The sequence below is a fragment of the Tenrec ecaudatus genome, chromosome 1 (genome assembly GCF_050624435.1).
Source record: "Tenrec ecaudatus isolate mTenEca1 chromosome 1, mTenEca1.hap1, whole genome shotgun sequence".
NCBI classification, from domain to species: Eukaryota; Metazoa; Chordata; class Mammalia; order Afrosoricida; family Tenrecidae; genus Tenrec; species Tenrec ecaudatus.
The window spans coordinates 61,929,864-61,950,222 of record NC_134530.1 but is presented as its reverse complement, the minus strand read 5'-3'; the positions used below and the strand labels follow the sequence as shown (position 1 = coordinate 61,950,222).

The 20,359-nt window shown below is 51.9% G+C and overlaps 1 protein-coding gene across 1 annotated transcript in view; it reads left to right on the top strand.

Moving 5' to 3' along the window:
• The window catches only part of EPHA10 (EPH receptor A10), a 35,187-nt gene that overhangs the window by 1,190 nt on the left and 13,638 nt on the right, over positions 1-20,359 (top strand). Inside the window, exons 2-6 of the mRNA XM_075539231.1 lie at positions 1,141-1,205; positions 2,174-2,852; positions 8,693-8,848; positions 9,341-9,691; positions 18,946-19,079. Coding sequence (XP_075395346.1) covers positions 1,141-1,205; positions 2,174-2,852; positions 8,693-8,848; positions 9,341-9,691; positions 18,946-19,079 — 1,385 coding nt within the window. The remainder of the gene's footprint in view (positions 1-1,140; positions 1,206-2,173; positions 2,853-8,692; positions 8,849-9,340; positions 9,692-18,945; positions 19,080-20,359) is intronic.

The window sequence follows — 20,359 nt, the reverse complement described above, 5'->3', positions numbered from 1 at the left end:
GAGGAGATGAGAGATTTTCTGTCTCTACCGTTACTAGAAGGGTCTCTCACTTTGCTTTCTACCAGAGACCCCAGGAGTGAAATGGAAAAAAAATGGTTCAAGCCTCCTCCATGCCTGGTGATCCCAGATCCCAGAATATCTTCTGAGTCTGAGTGCATTTGGGGGTGTCTGCAAGGAATCCCCTCATGCATTTTGCTTTCTCTTGTTGACCCTCGGGCATCATTTAGGGAAACTGGGAAGGCAGGAGATCACTGACCGATTTTAGAAGCATCCTTAGCGTGCTCTATGGTTGGCGGAATGATGCACCCCTTCTCCCAAATAGGTCCCTAACCTCAGGAACCTGTAAACCTTACCTTTAGTGGGGCAAAGGTCTTTGCAGAAGTGATTAAGGATCTTGTGATGGGAAGGCCTCTCTGCTATATCTGGGTGAGCCCAACGCAAACACAATGGTGTTTCTATGAGGTAAACTGGAGGAGATGATGGGGTGACAGAAGCAGAGATCAGAATGATGTCTGAAGATGGAGGGAAGGCCGGAAGCTGAAATAGACTAGGATATTTATTTCCTCCCCAGAGGCCGCCAAGAGAACCAGTGTTCTGACACATTGGCTTTTAGTCTATTGTGAAGTGGTTTCAGGCTTTCTGTATCCAGAACTGTAAGATAAGAGGTTTTTACTTCCTGATAAGGAGCCTTGGTGGTGTGCTGGGTAAGCTCTGGACTGATAACTGCAAGGTTGGTGGTTCAAACCCACTGACTCCTCTGCTGTCACTTCTCGTGATGGTTTACAAAGTTCCCGGAACCCTATATGGGGACACCTTAAGTCTAAATTGATTCAAGGGCAGTGGTTCCCTTGGTATTGTTTTAAGCCACAAAGTTTGTAGTCGTTTCTGACAGTGTCACCGGAAACAAATGTAGGCTCTTGATTTCGTTATTGGGACTACCTCTCACTGGACTTTAGCAACTCACTCTTGCCCCACCTCCACCCTGGGATTTATGGAGTGGGTCAAACTTGAGTGTGTTCTTCACCATATCCTCCATCTCCTCGGTTAGCAGCTTTGCCAGGAGCTCACCAAAGGGTCTTTCTCTCTGTCCTGCTAAACTGACCCTCTGTCTCGTCTGACCTCTCCCTTCTCTCTCTCTAGTCATCCTCCTGGATTCTAAAGCATCCCAGGCTGAGCTGGGCTGGAGTGCACTGCCCAGTAATGGGGTAAGTGTAAAGCTGTCTCTCTCTGTCCCAGGAACCCCTTGGCTGTTGAAGCCTCAGTCTTGAGGTGGGGGCTCTCCATGGAATGTGTGGTTCTCCAGCAGCCTGGCTGCAAGCCAGAGTCATCTATTAGAAAATATTAGATCTTCAGCCAATAAAGCTTTTTTTAAAAAGTGAGAACTGGCTGTGTCTGTTGTTGTTAGGAGGCATCAAGTCAGCTCTGACCCATAGCGACCCTGTGCACAACACAACAAAACACTGCCCAGCTGTGCACCAGCCTCACACTTGTTCCTCTGCCTGAGCCCATTGGTGCAGCCACTGTGTTAATCCTTCTTGTCAAGGGCCTTCCTCATCCACTTTACCACGCATGATGTCCTTCTCCGGGGACTGGTCTCTCCTGACCATATGTCCAAAATAGGTAAGACAAAGTCTTACTAAGCTTGCCTCTAAAGAGCACGCCAGCCTTCTTCCAGTATGTAGGAACAGAAACATGACAGCTAAATGGGACTGGTGTTGGCCGGGCCCTTGTAACCTGTAGATGCTTCAAGTCGTGTTGTAGATTATTGGACGGACATCAGCAAAGCTTGGAGTCCTACAAGAGGCTTGGGAACTTGGGGCGAGGATAGGCCAACATGGGCTGGTGAGAGTAGGTCGGTGCGGTGCAAATGACACTGGGTGAAGACAAGGGACCCTGGGTACCGCTCCTAGTTCTGATTTTAATTGATGGCATACCTCTTCGATCACTCTCCTCTGGAGTCTTAGTCTCCCCATCGGTGAAAGCCAAGGCTTGACCCAGTGGTTTTCAACGTTTCTCTCTGCTCTGTATTATCAGCGGAGGGATGTGTTTGCAATTGGGCGCTGGCGCAGGAGACGTGGAAGTGATGTGGCAGGAGGGTTTAGGGCCCGGAGTCACAGCCTCATCTCCTGGGGAGCAGTGGGTGTGAGCTGCCCCGTGTTTGCTCTTGTCCTAGTGGGAAGAGATTAGCGGTGTGGACGAGCACGACCGGCCAATCCGCACGTACCAAGTGTGCAACGTGCTGGAGCCCAACCAGGACAATTGGCTGCAGACGGGTTGGATCAGCCGCGGCCGTGGGCAGCGCATCTTCGTGGAACTGCAGTTCACGCTGCGCGACTGCGGCAGCATCCCTGGCGCCGCGGGCACCTGCAAGGAAACCTTCAACGTCTACTACCTGGAGACCGAGACCGATCTAGGCCGTGGGCGTCCTCGCCCAGGTGGCAGCCGAGCCCGCAAAATCGACACAATCGCAGCGGACGAGAGCTTCACGCAGGGCGACCTGGGCGAGCGCAAGATGAAGCTGAACACTGAAGTGCGCGAGATTGGCCCGCTCAGCCGGCGGGGCTTCCACCTGGCCTTCCAGGACGTGGGCGCCTGCGTAGCGCTGGTCTCTGTGCGGGTCTACTATAAGCAATGCCGAGCCACCGTGCGAGGCCTGGCCGCCTTTCCAGCCACCGCAGCCGAGGGCGCCTTCTCCACTCTGGTGGAGGTGACCGGAACGTGCGTGGCACATTCGGAAGGGGAGCCCGGCAGCCCCCCGCGTATGCACTGCGGTGCGGACGGTGAGTGGCTGGTGCCTGTGGGCCGCTGCAGCTGCAGTGCGGGATTCCAGGAGCGTGGCGACATCTGCGAAGGTACCAGCCCCCTGGGGCGCGCGTGGGCTGGGTGTGTAGCGGGCAGGTGCCAGTTGGGAGAGAGTGTGCTGTAGAGCCACGAGGCTGGACGGGGCCAAGGAGACGCCTTTGGACTCTAAAGGTCTTGCCTGAAGCTTCCAGGAGGTTCAGCCAAGACCAATATATCTGGTTACTAGGAGGTGAATTTAGCTTAATATAAGGGGCAATGGCGACCCGTTCTTCAGATAAGCATCTGCTACAAGACTTCTTTGTTTTCACAGTAATATAGTGAGTGATCGCTTTCCCCTTTCCACAGATGAGAAAACAGAGGACCAGAGAGCTCAGCCCCTCGCTGACAAAGTTAGGAAGTGGGGAATCAGGATTTGAATCCAGGTTTGCCCAAGTCTCGAGTCTCTCCCCTACACCATACTGCCTCCCCTAACCACAAGGAAGAACTCTTCGACAGCACAGGTGGTGGACTAGTGGGATTGGCTGCATCATAGGCAGGGAGCACCCCACTATTAAAAAATATCCTCATCTGCCACCGGAAGAAGGAATTCTTTAGCTCAAGGGAGATGGGGAGGTGGCACATACTTGACGGATAACATCCCACCCAACTCCCCTTAAACTAGAATCTCTGTGCCCTGGGGCGGGGCGGGGTGGGGGGGTGGAGGGAGACCTTCATGGTGACTGTTCTGTTGGGGCTGTGGGGAGCCTGAGGACCCATGGCTCTGGAGCCTGGGATTATGATGAGTTCACTTCGTGTAGGATGATCAAATGATCTGTTCCCTAAACCGGAGCCCTCTCCGGGTGCCAGGGCAACAGAAATGAATCAGCCCCAGTTCCAGCTCCTGAGAAGCTCACAGTAGCTGCAGAGATGTGAAAGTTTCAGTCACAGAAGGGTGATATCCGCTTGAGGTAGAGAGAATGACAGAGCGGTGGGAAGACAGAGGAGGAGGTGACAAAACTGGATCTCACACACCCCCTTTTTTCAATCATTCATTCAACATGAATGGAAGACCTACCATCTGCACCTCCTGGTGATTCATTGTAGTTAAAGAGATGGATGTCCCTATCTTTCCTCTGGGGACTCAGACATGAGCCTTCCCGGGGCCCTGCAACACTGGTTGCTCTCACTAATATTGCACGTGCCCCGTGGCATTGCAGTGGTTTGCCCACTGGGTCATATTCATTTCTGCAGCCCCAGTGCCCATCACAAGAGCTGATGTTTAGTAGGCTCTCCATGAAGACGGACAAGGTCACCGTAGGGTGTGACAAGTAAGAACAGACTGGACTCATAGAGAAGGGAGAAGCCAATTTTAAGGGCAGAGAGGACTTTCCAGAGTTGGCGAGAAGGCTTCTTCTACGGCTTCTGGGCACCTGGGAGCCTCCTGAGCTCAGGGATGTGTGTAAGCCTGGCAGCAGGGGAGAACACACTGTGGTTGCAGGTGAGGGAGCCAACTTGGCTGGAGCAGGGGGCAAGTGCAGGGGTGAGGAGTAAGCGGGCTGAAGAGAGGCAGGAGCAAATAATGAAGGGCGGGAGTGCTGGAATAAAGAGCTTCATCTTTATGCCTCCGCCTGATGGAGAAGAACCGAAGCAGAGATCCAACCTACTAATATTTGTGTTTTCATAAGATCGCATTATATGAAATTGCAAAAACAAAAAAAAGAAGAAGAAGAATTGTAGGGGAAGAATGAGCAGTTAGCAGACTAGGAAGGAAGCTGGTGCTATAGCGCGGAGTGGCGAGCCCAGAGCTGAGCTAAGGCAGCAGCAGGGCTCCTCCCAATCTGGAATAAGATGAAATCCACAGCACCTGGTGACCCTGACATGCAGGAGGAGAACGAAGTTCTCTTTGCTTGCTCTGCTTTTAGGGGATGGAGTGGACCAGAGAGGACATTCCCTAGGGTGGGGAACACAAGAGGGACATGCTGAACACATGGTGTTCAGGGTATGATCAAGCGGATTGAGCGAGAAAGGGGACCTGGAACTTGGGAAGAGGTCTGGCCTTGTGGTCAGGCAGCCAGCAACACAGATACTACTTGACACTGTGGGTGTGGTTGGGACAGCCCGGGGAGAATGTGTGGAGAGGGAGGGCCAATGATGAAATCTCACAGAAAAGCAGTGCCTCGTGGGAAGTCAGGAGACACAGAGTCTGTTAGAAAGACAGGGAATGAGCGGTCTGAGGTTGGAAGAGCTCCAAAGAGTGGGACAGCATGGCCGCCCAGGGAGAGGAGGGAACGACTGACCAGGTCAGTGAGTTGTCAGCTAAGACTCAGATTAGAACATGTCCACTTGTTGGCTTTGGCAAGAGCAGCTTCAGTTGAGTGGTGGGGAGAGAGGCTTGGTTGCCGGGGGTTAAGGGATGTGGGGAATTGAAGTGCAGGATCAGGGAATATAAACAACTCTCTAGAAGCCTGTGTTTGAAAAGGGAGACAGGATAGTCTCCTGAGAAGGATGTTGGGTTGAGAGAAGATTGCTGCTGCAGATGGGAGAGGCTTGCTTATATGGTGAAGGGAAAGAGCCAGTGGCATGAATACCAAGTGGGGGTGGCGGGAGGTCCGCCCCAGTGGGACGGGGGAGTATTTCATCACTGATGTCATTTAGCATTGCTGGAACATGTTGCCAATGATAATAATAATAATAATAATAAAAACTCATAGCTTACATCTAAAATGGATCCTCTTCCGCTACTCCACTCCCTTGGCATATCAACAGAACAGTCGGTAGAGGAGAGGAGGTATAAGATACAAGAGGGGAGACAGTTAATGCAAGGCACACTTTCCAGAAGCAAAAAGGCTCTAGTGTGGAAATGGAAGGGCTATACCCTTCACCCAGAGATGGCTCATCCCCTACTTTAGAGCTAGAGGGTAGGAGAGGGAAGATGGGTAAGAGTGGAATAGAGGTGGTGTCGATGGGCAGCTGCAGAAGAGATTACCATCAGATGGCCTCTCTTCTTCCTGTGAGGTAGGAGGGAAGGCATCTACACCATTGGAGAGTCTGTCTGACTGTATTGTAGTCCATGGTGGATCTCTAGAGCCTAGAACAAAGGCTCTTAGTAGATGCTAAAACTAGATTTGCTGGATGACTGGATCAGGGGCAGGAGGAGAATTCGGTCTTTAGTCTGTGATGTGACCAGGAGTTGCTCAGGAGCCCAGTGCCACTTCTAACTAACTTGCGCTGAGCTCCCTTCCCCAGGCTGAGGCGGGACAAAAGCCTTGGGTAGAGAACACAAGAGGCGAGTGGGCATGCTGAACCTGGTGTTCAGGGTACATCCAGGTGGGTCTGGTGCCCAGGGGGCAGGTCTGACCTTGGGGTTGGGTAACCCGCACCACACTATTTGGAGGAGGGGCCTCCACTTTGCCCTGAGGAGTTGGGAGCTGAGGCGAATGCCAGGAAGTGCGTCACAGAAGAGTGTGATTAACTTGGGTTTGAAAGAAGCATCGGAATTTGCCAGGAGAGAAAGGATAGAAGGCCGTATAGGACAGGACCCAGAGGCGCCGAAAGGATTGCTCAGCGTGGCAGGGGAAGCAGTGGGGAGGGCCTTCAGAAGGAAAGTGAGGTGTCCACATTTGTACTGACAAAATGAAGGCTTCCCAGTGCTTTCTCCAGTGACATACAGACTCCGTCCTCTTCCAAGGTAGGTGGGTATGGTGGAGAGGATAAAGCTAAGACCTTCTTTTCCCGTGTCTGCTCTTCTCTTTCGTGAACATAAAGAGCCTTGGTGGTGCTGTTGCATAAGCGTCGGACTGCTAATCACAAAGTTGACAGTTCAAATCCACCAGTGACTCTGCAGGAGAAAGATGAGGCTGTCTGCTCCCATAGAGATTTATAGCCTCAGCAACCCAATATAGGATTCCTGTGAGTTAGAATTGACCCAGTAGCAGTGACGGTTGTGTGTGTGTGTGTGTGTGTGTGCGTGTGTGTGCCCGCGCACGCGTGTGGACATGATTCCCATTGCTTCCCTCCCCCAAACTGGAGGAATTATTGAAAGAATGAAGGCTGTTTCTTTGGGGGTGGGGTGGGGATGAGGACAAATCTGCTGAGCTGCCCTAGAACAGAGGGAGCCAAGCTGATCTGTTCTCCGAGGCTCCAGAATGCACAGCGAGAGCCTGCGATGGAGGGGGAGAAGGAGCGCTTCAAACATGGATGTGGATGTGGGCGCGACAAGGAGCGATTTCTAACTGCTGTTTCTCCCATCTGACGGAGGGGTCCCCTAGGCCAGAAGGCATAGGAGTGTCAGAGCCCCCACTGGCCCCCAGGTCTTCTGAGTCCCCCGCAAAACCATGCTGTCAGCCTGGCCTCCTACTTTGTTCCAAAGGCAGACACAGCTAAAGGCTCCTGGCTGCGGAGGCCCTTCCCAAAGTTGCCAAACCTAATCCTTCCAGACAAAAGGAAGTCCTCAGCCTCCTGATCTCCATCCCTCATGTGGCGCTGTCTTCCCAGAGCTGGAGAGCAGCCACTCTGCCTTCAGCAGCTGAACTAGAGGGGAGGAACAGAGAAGTCCTGCAAGGTGGGAACAACCCTAACTTTGAGGGGAGGGGCCGTGAGCCATTGCCTTCGTTCCTGGCCCAGCTGGGTGTTTAAAGTGGGTGTTTGGCAGTTTCTACTTCAGGCCTGTGAGGGAGGAACAATAATTACTACCATTATTGTGTAAATGTGGTAGGCACCGGGCTAAGCAACTGGCATGTTTCATCGAAGTTCGTTCTGCAAAACCCTTTAGCTAAGGGTGGGTGCTTTGTACTAGAGGCAGCTGAGATTCAGAGAGGTCAGTCCACTTGCCCAAGGCCACTCAGCAAATAAATAAGCAACTCAGCTACAGTCAGGTCGCTCAGATATAAAAAGCCCGTGCTCTCACAACTGTTCCAGGTGGGACCCAGAGATGGCAGAACGACAACCCGGTCTGACTCACGGCCCGGGAACACTCATCCTCCTCCTCCTCTGGTGGGAGGCTTAGGCACATTTACCCCCAAATGGTGGCGATGGTGGGAGGGTGAACTTTGAAAGCAGTGTGTGTGTGTGTGTGCGCGCGCACACACACACACGCTGCATCTCAGAGTGCATATCTTTGTGCACCTGGGAATGTGTGTCTCTGTGGAACTGTGGAATTGTCCTTGCGAGGACCTCCCTCAGAAAATGTCTCCAGAAACTAGAAAGGTTGGCTTCAGGGAAGAGGGCTAACTGAGCTCCTTTGGTTCCAATGGGCATTAGGGCAGTATGGTGTGGTAAAGACTGTGGGATGTGCATTGTCTGCTTGGGTTCAAATCCCATCGTGTACTAGCTGTGGGGTGTTGGGCAAGTTACTTGACCTCCCTGAGCCTTTGTGTCCTCGTTTGAAAAATGCAGATAAAGTGCATATTTCACAGGTTGCTGGGAAGGTAAATGAATGACGGCAAACGCACCCATGTTCCTGATACCCAGTAAGGACTTAGAAACCGACAGGGCGTGAGTTGGACTGGACAGTGTCTGGTTTACAGGGTCAGTGTCCTGGTGGCACCGTAGGTTAAGCATCTGACAGCTAACTGGTGGTTCCAAACCCATCACCTTGACCACTGGAAAAAGATGTGGCAGTCCGCTTCTATATAGATTACAGCTCTGGAAACCCCATGGGGACAGTTCTACTCTGTCTACCACGTCACTAGCCATCCCAATGGCCTCCATGGCCATAGGTTTGGTGTTCTGTGTTTGGTTTTGGTTTTAAGGGTTAGGTCTTATGCCGCAGGCTGCCATTCCCTGGAACTGTCCAGGCTGGAAATTCCAGAGGATAAATCTCACCTAAGGAGAGTGGGCAGGAAAGTTGGGCGGGGGGATTGTCGTGTAGCTGGGGATGCTCGCCTTCCCCTCACATGATCCCCTCCCACAGCCTGTCCTCCAGGGTTTTACAAGGTGTCCCCAAGGCGGCCCCTCTGCTCGCCTTGTCCTGAGCACAGTCGCGCATTGGAAAACGCCTCCACGTTCTGCGTGTGCCAAGAGAGCTATGCGCGCTCGCCCAGCGACCCACCCTCCGCTTCCTGCACCCGTGAGTCTCAAGCCAGGCCCAGTTCAAGGGGGTGGGCGTGGGGTCGGTGAGGGCAGGGGGGTGCCGCACAGGGGAGCATGAGGGCAAGCATGCGACCCTGGGGCCTGTACAGAAAAAGCAGGCGGTGTCCAGAAGGAAGGTTGAGGTTGGGATTGTTGATGGATCAGGAAGTGGGGCGCCTGCCCTCACCTCACCCCATCCCCTAGCCAGGGAGAGGGCTTGAGACTCCTGGAAGCCCCCTGAACCAGTCCCTTACTGACCACACCTCACCCTGGTCCCCTTTCGAACTCCTCCCCACGCCCCGCCCACTGGCCCCCTTAATCTCGCCCTCCCACTGACCCACACTGCCGCCCCGCATCGCTTGTCACCTACCGCGCACTGATGGCGCCAACACCCCTGCCCCGCCCCGCCCTCCGGTCTACCTGCCACCCTTGACGGAGCCCCGCCCCTTTGCCTTTCTCCGCCCCGCCCGCGCCCCCCGGGCCGCCCCAGGGCCGCCGTCGGCGCCGCGGGACCTGCAGTACAGCCTGAGCCGCTCGCCGCTGGCGCTGCGGCTGCGCTGGCTGCCGCCCGCCGACTCGGGAGGCCGCTCGGACGTCACCTACTCGCTGCTGTGCCTGCGCTGCGGCCGCGAGGGCCCGGCGGGCGCGTGCGAGCCGTGCGGACCGCGCGTGGCCTTCGTGCCGCGCCAGGCCGGGCTGCGCGAGCGCGCCGCCACCCTGCTCCACCTGCGGCCCGGGGCGCGCTACACCGTGCGCGTGGCCGCGCTCAACGGCGTCTCGGGCCCGGCCGCCGCCGCGGGAGCCACCTACGCGCAGGTCACCGTCTCCACGGGGCCAGGGGGTAAGGCCGCTAGGCGCGCAGGGACGCCTCCGCCCCCCCAGAGCGACACCCGCTTCCCTCCAACCCCGCGCGAGCCCGTGGCCACCTCCAGCCGTCCTCCACACGAACGGTCCCGCCAGCAGCCTCCCCCAGTACACCTGCCACTGCAAACGGACGGCGTGACTCAGTGGCCACAGAATCCCTGGCCAGGTGTTGCCCGCGGGGAGTCAGCCTCGGTTGAGAGCGATTGAGGAGGTGACACCTGGCCCCTAGGGCAGAGAGGACCCGTGGGAGCCAGTGGCTACTCCTTCTCCTGACCTCTAGCAGAACCCCGTGCCTCCACCCAACTCCACAGGCTGCTTTCCCAGGGAACACGACGTGTTGGAATGGGCTCTCATCTGTTGTCCTTCCTTTTCAAACATTTCCGCGAGAAACAGAATCATACCTCCTTCACTTCTAGCTCAAGGAGCTCTTGTTGTCTGTCTGTCCTGGAGGACTCCTTCCCTCAGTCTCCACCAGGAGTCTGCCGTTTAGGCTGCTATTATCTTTCTTGGTGTACTTAGGAAGCAAACACTGTCCCGCTACAGGACCGGTAAGAATCTGCTGGGCACCTTATAAGACTATCCTTTTATTGTACCTGTCTCCTTGTTGAGCCCTTTTCCTTGGTCTCTGAGTGGGCTCCGAGACGCCTTCAGATCCTATTTGCAAAAGAGGATGCGAGTGGTGTGGTTTCTGAGCTTTCTCTTGCTAACATACACAAAAGATAAACTGTTTCGGCGGGGCCTTCTTCCCTTGTCTTCTTACAAAGTGTACTGACGAGGAGAAGTCTGAGGTTAGGGTAATTTTAATTCCTTTGTAGCTATTTTTGGAATCGTTTTATTAGGGGCTCATACAACTCTTATCGCAATCCATACATACATCAATTGTGTAAAGCACATTTGTACATTTGTTGCCATCATCATTCTCAAAACATTTGCTCTCCACTTAAGCCCCTGGCATCAGCTCCTCATTTTTCCCCTCTCTCCCCGCATCCCCTCCCTCATGAACCCTTGATAATTTATAAATTATTATTTTGTCATATCTTGCCTTGCCCGACCTCTCCCATCACCCACTTTTCTGTTGTCCATCCCCCAGGGAGGAGGTAACATGTAGATCCTTGTAATCCGTTACCCCTTTCCAACCCACCCTCCTTCCACCCCCACCCCCCCAGTATCGCCACTTACACCACTGGTCCTGAAGGGATCATTTGCCCTGGATTCTCTGTGTTTCCAGTTGCTATCTGTACCAGTGTCCATCCTCTGATCTAGCCAGATTTGTAAAGTAGAATTGGGATCATGGTAGTGGGGGAGGAGGAAGCATTTAGGAACTAGAGGAAAGTTGTATGTTTCATCGTTGCTACATCGCACCCTGACTGGCTCGTCTCCTCCCCGTGATGCTTCTGTAAGGGGATGTCCAGTGGCCTACAGATGGGCGTTGGGTCTCCATCTTTGTAGCTATTTTAACCCCCTTACAGGATGAAGGAATGCTGGGATAACATTTCTTAACCTACTGAGGAAAGTCCAGTTTTCCATCAATATGGACCTCTTTTCATTGAATTTGGTTGGAACACAGTAAGTCTTTTGTGCTTAACTGCTGAAATGGTGGAAGCATGCCCCATCTCTTCCAGCTTCAGTAGGGGGAAGGGTAATCCAAGTCCACCTATGCTCAAGGATGCTTTCTATGGGGCAGAGGTCCAGTGTTTACCCTATTCTGACTACCCATTGACAATACTCACAATCATGGGGAGCAGGGATTATTAGGGATGGTAGTAGATTACAAGTCAGAATCAGACACATTAAGGATACAGCTCTTTTCTCCACTGCGCTTCTCACCTATGCCAGCAGGCTCATCTCTCTGTGTGATGCTCAGCTTCATTCACAGCCCTGTGGCCTCTACCCTGCTTGGACAAGTATTACAAAGTTCCTTTGGCGCTGATGAAAGGCCAAAGGGCATCTCACTCTCTTTGTCAGCTCCTGACCAACGGCACTCAGGTTGACACACTCTGTGGGCAGGGAAAACTCTGCTAAGTTCTGGGTGCCACTGCCTCACCCACAATCACTTTTCTGTGCAGGGGAACCCAGTCCTGCTTTACTGGGGGTTCTTTTGATCGCCATTGGGTTCTCCGTCTCTGCTTCTGAGATGGCTCCCTTTATACCCAGCTGAATGGAAAAACTGACCAATGCCCTCACATTAGTTCATAATCCTATTCACACGCTCCCACCTTGTCATGTGGTGGAAGTTACAAAGACTGGGGAAGAGCCATACCGAGTAATTTCACATCACCATGTGTCAGCAACTTTATTTTCATTCCATGAAAGTTTCCTTTAGTTACGGTATTGATGACAACTTCTGATTATTCTATTATCCTCCTTAAAAATATCTCTAAGCCAGAGGTTAATTGCACCTTAGATAAACCTTTTTCCTGATTCAAACTCTTTGTCACCTCCTTTGTACTTTTTAGCACTTAATTCTCTGCCTTTGGGAGGGATTTCTCAATTTGTCTATTTTTTGGGTGCAACAATACTATCCTGTGGTTTTGCATTTGTTATTGTATTTGTATTTTTTAACATTCAGTAGAGATAAAGGAAATAGTGCCCATAATCCGATAACACCTATTAATCACTTTGGAAAATATCCTTCTAGACATGCTCTTGTTTCTATTTTCAAATCTATGTCTACTACAAGATCTCTTTTAAAAATGTGTAACTCAGATTCTTAGCTGGTATCTTGCATTAATCATAACCTATTTTTGGTATTGCTGTATTTAAAAATAATTTTATGGAAATAGCCTTCTACTGGCATTACAGTAATAAAAGCACTAAGCTCCCACCGGTTGAGTGCTGCTCTTTGTTGGGCACTGCACAATATGATTTTCTATATTAATGCACTTATGTGGAATGATATCAGTGCGTCAAATGGCACAGCTGATTAATGAATAGTCCAGACTCATCCGCTGCGTAAGTCCACTGGTAGCGTTCCTCTTTCGGATGAGGAATACTACACTGGGGAGATGTACAGATTTCCCCCTGCTATCTAAACAAAGAGCAGTCCTAAAAATCTTTTGGCAAGTTGAAATGGTGTAGAGCAAAGAGGCAGTTAGCATTAATTGATAGGGGGAATGTTTCGGGGTATTCCCTAACAGATTCCGGATAACACGCAACACTGCGGTAGCACTAGCACAGGACGCTCACAGACAGAGTTCAAAGCTCTCGTAGCTTCATGCTGCGTGCTGAGTGTCATTTCTGGGGCAGCGCACGATGAAGCCACCCTCACTGCTCAGGGCGGCCCGGTCACTATCATTGCGCAGGGTGTGCGCTGCCTCGTGAGTGTGTGGCTGCAAAATAAATGCAAAACGCTAGTTTTCTCGCCTTTAAGAAAGAGGATGAAACCCCTCTGGGTCCTTTCCATCAGGGAAAGCGGGCACTACTGCATGCAGGTCTTTGGTAAAAGTGAGATGGAGTAAAGCAAGTTTTCGACAAGTGGGGGATGCCCGCCCTTTACTTTGTTTATTCGCTCATCCAATGATGGGTATGTGGGTGTGTTGTTCCCACTTCCTGGCAATTGTGAACAAGGCTGCTGTGCACATGCATGTACAAGTCCTTGTGTAAGTTTATTTTCGGTTCTCTGTGGCTTTCAGAGACTGCAACTCTTTCCCGGAGTAGAAAGCCTTGTCTTTCTTCCATGGAGCACAGGCGGCTTCAAACCGTGACCGTGTGGCTAGCAGCCCAATGCATAAGCATGCTACCACTAGGCCTCCTGAGGAATGCGCCCGGGAGTGAAGTTTCTGAGTAATGCAGTAGCAATTTTAAATTTCTGAATTTTTTTTCTTGTGAATTCAGTGAGGATTTACACTTTTTTGTTTTTTGAAGAACTGCCAAACTAATTTTAAAAATCTAGTGCAACATTATATATTCTCACCAGCAGTGTATGAGGGCGCCAATTGATCCACATCCTTTCGACACTTGGTATCGCCTGTCTTCTTTAGCACAGCCTCCTGTTGGTGGTAGACGCTGTAGAATCCGTTCCGACTCATTGTGACCCTGTGCTGGGCAACAGAAGGAAACACTGCCTGGCCCTGCCCCACCCTCACAGCGGCCGCTTTGTAGGGGCCCATGGTTGCTATGCCATTCCATCTTGTTGAGGATCTTCTTTTCCACGGACTCTCTGTCCCTCGTGATACCCTCCCCTAGGTATAAAGAGAAGAAGCAATTCTCTTGATAACAAGTCCACAGTTTGTGAAAGGAAGTCTCGCCACTCTCGCTTCTAAGGAGCATTATGTTGGCACTTCTTCCAAGACAGATCCGTTCATTCTTCTGGAAGCCTGCGCTATACCGAACCTTCTTTTGCCCGTACTCTGTTCAATAGCACCGAGCCTCTGTGATCTTCCTTATTCATTGTCCAGCAGTCACGTGGCTTGGATGGAGTGCACCTTAGTCCTCAAAATGGCATCTTTGCTTTTGAACACTTAAAAAAAAACAACCAACGTTTTAACTGTGGGTAGAGTGACAGTTTACAGGGCAAATAGGTTTTCCATTCAACAATCCGTACACATTTTGTTTCCTCTCACTGACTGCAGTCTTCACGATGCACCATCCTTTCCTCCCTGTGCTTCTCATTCACATTCCTCTTCCTCTCCCAGCTTTGCTAAAAGTTGTCCTTGGGTATATGGTTCCCTTTTGATTCCAAACGCTTGATAATTATAAGGATCACATGTGTGCCTAGTGTCGCTGTTCCCTGATAGACCTGTCTGTTGCTTGGCTGAAATTTGAACCCTGGGGGACAGTTTAGCTCCAGACATGAAGAGTTGCTAAGTGTCATTGCCTTGGGGTACCCACCAGTCTATATCCAACCCAAAAGCCTGGCCTTAATTTTTTTAAATGATTAAAAAAAAACAGTGCCACATAATTCTTACTCACTGCCGTCGAGTCGATGGTGACCTATGAGACCCCGATCGAACAGGGTGGCCTGCCCTGTGGGTTTCTGAGACTGTCACTTTATGACAGCAGAAAGCCCCATCTCGCTCCATTGGAGCAGCCGATCATGTCAAGCTGCTGACCATGCAGTTAGCAGCCTAACTCATAACCACGAAGCCACCAAGGCCCCTGACACACAATTAGTGTCATTTTTATTAGCTGGTGATTTTGAGTTTTATTCCCCCTTGCCCCTCGGCTCTATCCAGGACCTTCCAATATGATCTTTCAGAGAGGTTGGCGGTGGTAGCTGGGAACCATCTAGCTCTTCTGGTCTCAGTGTCATCTTGAGGCTGGTGGACCATTAATCCCCTGGACTGATTGTCTCCGTGTGTTTTTTATATTTTTCACTCTTCTTTCTCCGGAACAGGGAGGGCCCAATAGTTGCATTTTAGCTGCTCACCAGTGTTTGAGACCCAGTTACTACATACCTAAGCAGGACGGAGGACATCGTTTTGTGGGCTAGGCTATGCCAATTGACTTTGGTGTCCTCGGAGACCCTGGGTCCTGAGCCCCCAGGGCCAGCAACTCATTCCCCCAGGGTGCCTGGTTATGTCTTAGAAGTTTTCATCACTGTTCCATGTATGCTCCACCACGTGCACCGTGATATTTGCAGCGCAGGTAGAAATAGCCTCTGTCAAGCCTACGTGTATTTGTGGGTATAATTTCACTCTCCCTCCTCTCCCTGGTCTTCAGCCTGCATGTCTGTCCACGCATCCACTCAGGGATCCCCGTGACTCCAGAGTGGGGACAGAGTAGCAGTCACCTGCATCTCCTTTAACGCTCGCCGACTCCTACGGTCTCCTCACTTCCTCCCTCTTATTGTGTGCTTGCACCTGGCCAGGCTGCCACCAAGCAGCTCTTGAAAGCATCCCGAAGCCTGTCTTTAGCTAGGTTAGAATGTGTCTGCTTTCTAGCTAGTCCCCCACCCGCCCTCCCCTCCCGCCCTTGGAAACCGTCAAAGGATGTTTCTTTCAGTGTGAGGGCTGTGTTTGGCTCGTTGGAATACTGGTCCCTACCGTTTTTCAATACTTGTCTTCGCCTGGCCTCTAGAGACACCACACACACACACACACACACACACACACACACACACACACACACACACACACACACACACACACTTCCTCCTAGGAAGAAGGAAGCACTCACAGGAGAGCAATCCCTGGCTTGTCAGTGTGGATTTGTCTTCCGTCCATTACTCTAGTGACTCACGATGTTGAGTGTCTTTATGGACTGATGGCCATTGGCGTGTGGATCCTCTGCATGTCATCTTCGCAAGCAGCCCTGGCGGTGTAGTGGCCTAGGAGTTGGGCTGCCAACCCGGTTCAAATCCGTCACCTGCTCCGCAGGAGAAGGAGGGGGTCTTCTGCTCCCCCTTGGAAATCCCCAGGGGCCTCCCTGTCCTCTGGGATCGCTGTGAGTGGGAGCAGACTCAATAGTGTGCGTCTGATGCGGACATTTTCGTAGCAGGAATGTAGGTTTTAAAAATTGAGTTATTTGAATTTTTGTTATTGAATTGTAAGTGTTCATTATGTCTTCTCTATAATAGACCCTTATCAGATGTATGTTTTATAAATATGTTCTCCCATTCTGTACGTTCTCTTTTTACTTTTTTGATCACCCAAAGACCCCAGAAAAACCCTCCAAACTCTCTGACACGGAGTCAGTGCTGGGTCTCTGAGACTGTAACTGTTGACGGGAGTAGAATGCCCTGCCTTTCTCCCTCAGCACGGCTGATGGGCTTGAACTGCCGACCAGGCAAATGGCAGCACAATGCGTAAGCACCACACTACCAGGTCGTCTACCTTTTTGATAAAAGTACAAAACGTTTTAATTTTGATAAAGCTCAGTGTGTGTAGTTCTTCTTTGGCTGCTTTAGTTTTGGGTTTCGTGCCCAGGAGCCCACCGCCATCTGTACATTCTTGGTAAAGACCGAGGCTCTCTTTGTGGTCCGAAGTGAGGTACAGACCCTTTCGCTGGCCCACAGCTGCTTTAGAACCACGTGTCCCATTCCTGTGGTGGAGCTGTCTAGCTGCCCAAAGTCTCGGACTCAATGCTTCTGTTTCATGTTGTCCACTGGGTGTTCCAAAGACCGAGCATGGTGTGAGCACCCCTTCCATTCATGGTGCTGTTCAACATCCCTGGGTGTTGTGATGCATTTCCTTGGAAAGATATCCATTTTCCTCATGCATTTTTAGTATCTCCAGGGTCTTGCTCATCCTCTCAATTTCTAAGGATCTCCTGGCTCTTTCTTCTCCACCTGCTCCTCTCCCTGGTCTTCTGCTCCTATGTGGTGGTGACATGCGTTTATTGAAGGTGCCAGATCAGGTCTGCTCAGTGTTCCACTAGCTATCATGCTAAACCGCCCTCAAGGGGCTCCTCTTCCTAAGTCTTCCAAACACGGTTCCTGTCTTTTTCAGCAATACCTTTCCATCTGCCAAGTGCAAGGGCATTTTCTGTGGACTTGTTCTTGAACAAAGAGGTGGTTGCGAAACAAAACAACAAAGCCCAGCTGTATAAATCCCTCTTTGGCTTGCCTGTGAGGCTGTCAGAATGTAGTGGTAAAGTCACAGCCCAGCTGACTTCAGCCCACATGAGGGAACCAGAGGGGGCACATGGTGAGTTTGGCAGCTCAAGGGTGTCCTTAAGCACCAGATCTTTTCTGTCTTTCCAGCCTGCCGGGGAGGCTGGATCTCATGATGGCATGGAGGCTGCCACAGCTCCGGACCTCACTTTTCCTACTGTCCAGGGCCAGGAAAAGAACAATTTCTTCTCTGTAGGTGTCTTTTTGGGAGCAGTGGACCTTGACCACAACCTGCCCTCCCTTCAGCAAATGTCTCCATTTGTGGGCCCAAACTGGATGATTACAAACACACTCCCAAACCGATCTGCAGCAAAAGGAAATGTGTGCACGGGAACGCCTCAGAGCAGTCGGCGTTTCCCTGAATTCTTTTCTGGGTGGGGGTGGTGTAGGAAGAGCAGACGGACTGTGAATCAAAGTGGACGCAGCAAGCAGGCAGGAAAGGGAGCCGTGAGTGTCGAGGAGGCTTCCAGCGGTGTCTCTGGGGACTCGATATATGTATGAAAGAGCTCAATGTTTCGAATCCATTCTTCTCAGCCTCTATTAGGCTCCTTTGTAATGTGCTTAAATGGAGCGGTCTCCTCCCTCTACAGCCTGGCCACTGGGTGTGTTGAAACAAATGAAGTTCACAAAAAATGAAAAGGGCCATTCCAGGCTTCTCCCTCCCTTTGTCCCGTCTCTGTCTGCAGAGACCATGTCACCTCCCCTTTGTGCCCAGGTCTTTCTTGGGACTGCTGGCTGCACGTGGAGGCAGGCTGAGAGACACTCCGCCCAGGGACCAGGAGGAGCTTGCCTTCAGAACCAGCATGGCCGTTGAGAGGTGGCAGTTGACAGTGAGCCTGCCGTTTTTCCAGGGCCAGACGGGAGGGAAGTGACGACGGGGCTTTCAAGTTATTTCTAGGATGACAGGCCAGGTCACTCTGTGGGCAGCGTGGCCTCTGGGGCTCATCCGCTGCAAGTTTTTAGTCGAGTTCAACCGGCTTGATCACTAGCAGAGCAGGCCAGTGCACCCCCCCCCCCTGCATCCTATTGTGCCTATCAGCTGTCAGGACTGGTTTCGGGTGAGGTTGTACATTTTTAACTGTTTCTGCATCTTCATTTTTCCATTGGAATTTGGAAGGGACTGGAGGTGGGGGCTGCTGGAGGGATACCATTTAAACTGGGACTCATGCACTCCTGCATTTTTCAGTGAGCTATGTACACTTTGTCCCCACTTCCTTGATGTACAGTCATTGGATTTCTACCTCCCTTCAACCCCCTGAAATGAGCCCTAGAGGTGTAGTGCATTGCGATGCATGGGGCTGCTAACCTAAGGTCAGCAGTTCGAACCCACTAGTCACTCCAAGGGAGAAAGATGAGGCTTTCTGCTCCCATGAAGACTCACAGCTCAGAAACGCGCAGAGATGGTCCTCCCCTGTCGGTTAGGGTCATTATATGAGTTGGAATTGACTCAGAAGGCAGTGAACAGCAGCAAGTCCAGCACTCACCCCTTAGGAGCCTCGCAAAGACGCAGCTACTCAATCCACTTATGCTCCTCTCAGCCCCTCGGGGATGTCTTGCCCCGCCCACATTCAATTAGGCCCCACCCCCAGGTTTCCCTAGCTCCGCCCCGTACCCCCGCTCCGCAGTGCCTTCACTCCCTGGCAATCCGGGGATTAGAACCCTACGTTCCTCACTTTCAGCGCCCTGGGAGGAGGATGAGATCCGCAGGGACCGGGTGGAGCCCCAGAGTGTGTCCCTGTCGTGGCGGGAGCCCGTCCCCGCAGGAGCCCTGGGGGCCAACGGCACGGAGTATGAGATCCGCTACTACGAGAAGGTGAGTGGGGTCCCTGGACAGCGGGCGGGCCGCTTGCTGTACTGCTGGGTGGGCTCCCTCCTCTCAGGGCCGCCTCCCCTCCTTCACACCCTCCTCCTCGGTGGAGTTTCCCCTTTCTCTGGTCCCTTCAGCAAAATCCTCGCTGTCCCCACCCCCACGCCCTCTTCCTGAGACCACGTTTGCCTAGTGTTTGCAGGTGATCCAGAACATTCTCTGGGGGCAGACCCAAGCTTTGTGGGCTTTGCAGGGCCCTTTTTACGAAAACCAAATTAAACCCTATAACTAGATTATTTTCTAATTTTGCAAACATGAATGATCACGTGAGGGCATCGCTAGGTCCGTGGCGTCTGGCAAATGCGAATCACCCTCTCTCTGGAAAGGTAGAGGCCTGGATTATTGTTAGAAATTGAACTCATATAAAGGATGTGTAACACACAGCCCCACAAATTGCCCTAAAACATGCCCGGCTCTTGATTGTAAACGCCACACAGCCAAATGGATTCTCGTAGGCACTTTTCATTGATTGTTGCCAGCCCCTCAGATCCGTAGTCAATCTATGCCATCCAACTACGATTTGACAAATGGAGCTATGTTCCAGTTGGGAGCTCTTTTCCCTGTAAATTTATTGTGGAACTGATTGCATCTGATACGTAATCTACTATTAAACTATCTCTCGCGCTCAGTGCTAATTACAGCCGTCAAGGTGAAACCTCAGCGTGAGCTTCACACTTGTCAGCACTGAACTCGTGCCTCAGTGGCAAGAAGGGAGCCGCTCCTGGTGAGGCCTCATTCATTTCTTGGCTGGATCGCATCGTGGATTTGGCGACCCGGCAGCCTTTGAGAGCTGGGCGAGGGTGGGTGGACAGGCAGGAGGAGGGAACACTCTGGAGTGTGGTCTGGGGACCCTAGAGATGCTGGTGCCTCTGGCTGAGATGGAGGACCAGGGAGGAGGCGCATGCTTGAGGCGAGCCGGTGGGCTTAGCCTTGTTCGTGTAGTATTGCAGGGGCCCATGGGCATCCGGATGGACTCTGGGGCCTGAAGCTTAAGGAAGAGTGCTCAGCCAGAGAAAGAAAGACCCAGAGTGAGTTGAGTTGGGGGCTGTTGGCCTACGGAGGCAGCTGGAGCCAGGAGACGTGGGGTGGATGACCGAGGAGGAACCCTGAGGACAGCGAGGGACATTGGAGCAGTGCGTGCTCAGCATGGGCCTATTGAACTGATACTTGGGCTTAGAGCATCAATAGACCTCCACTCAAGGCTGAGCCTGGTGGTGTACCAGAGT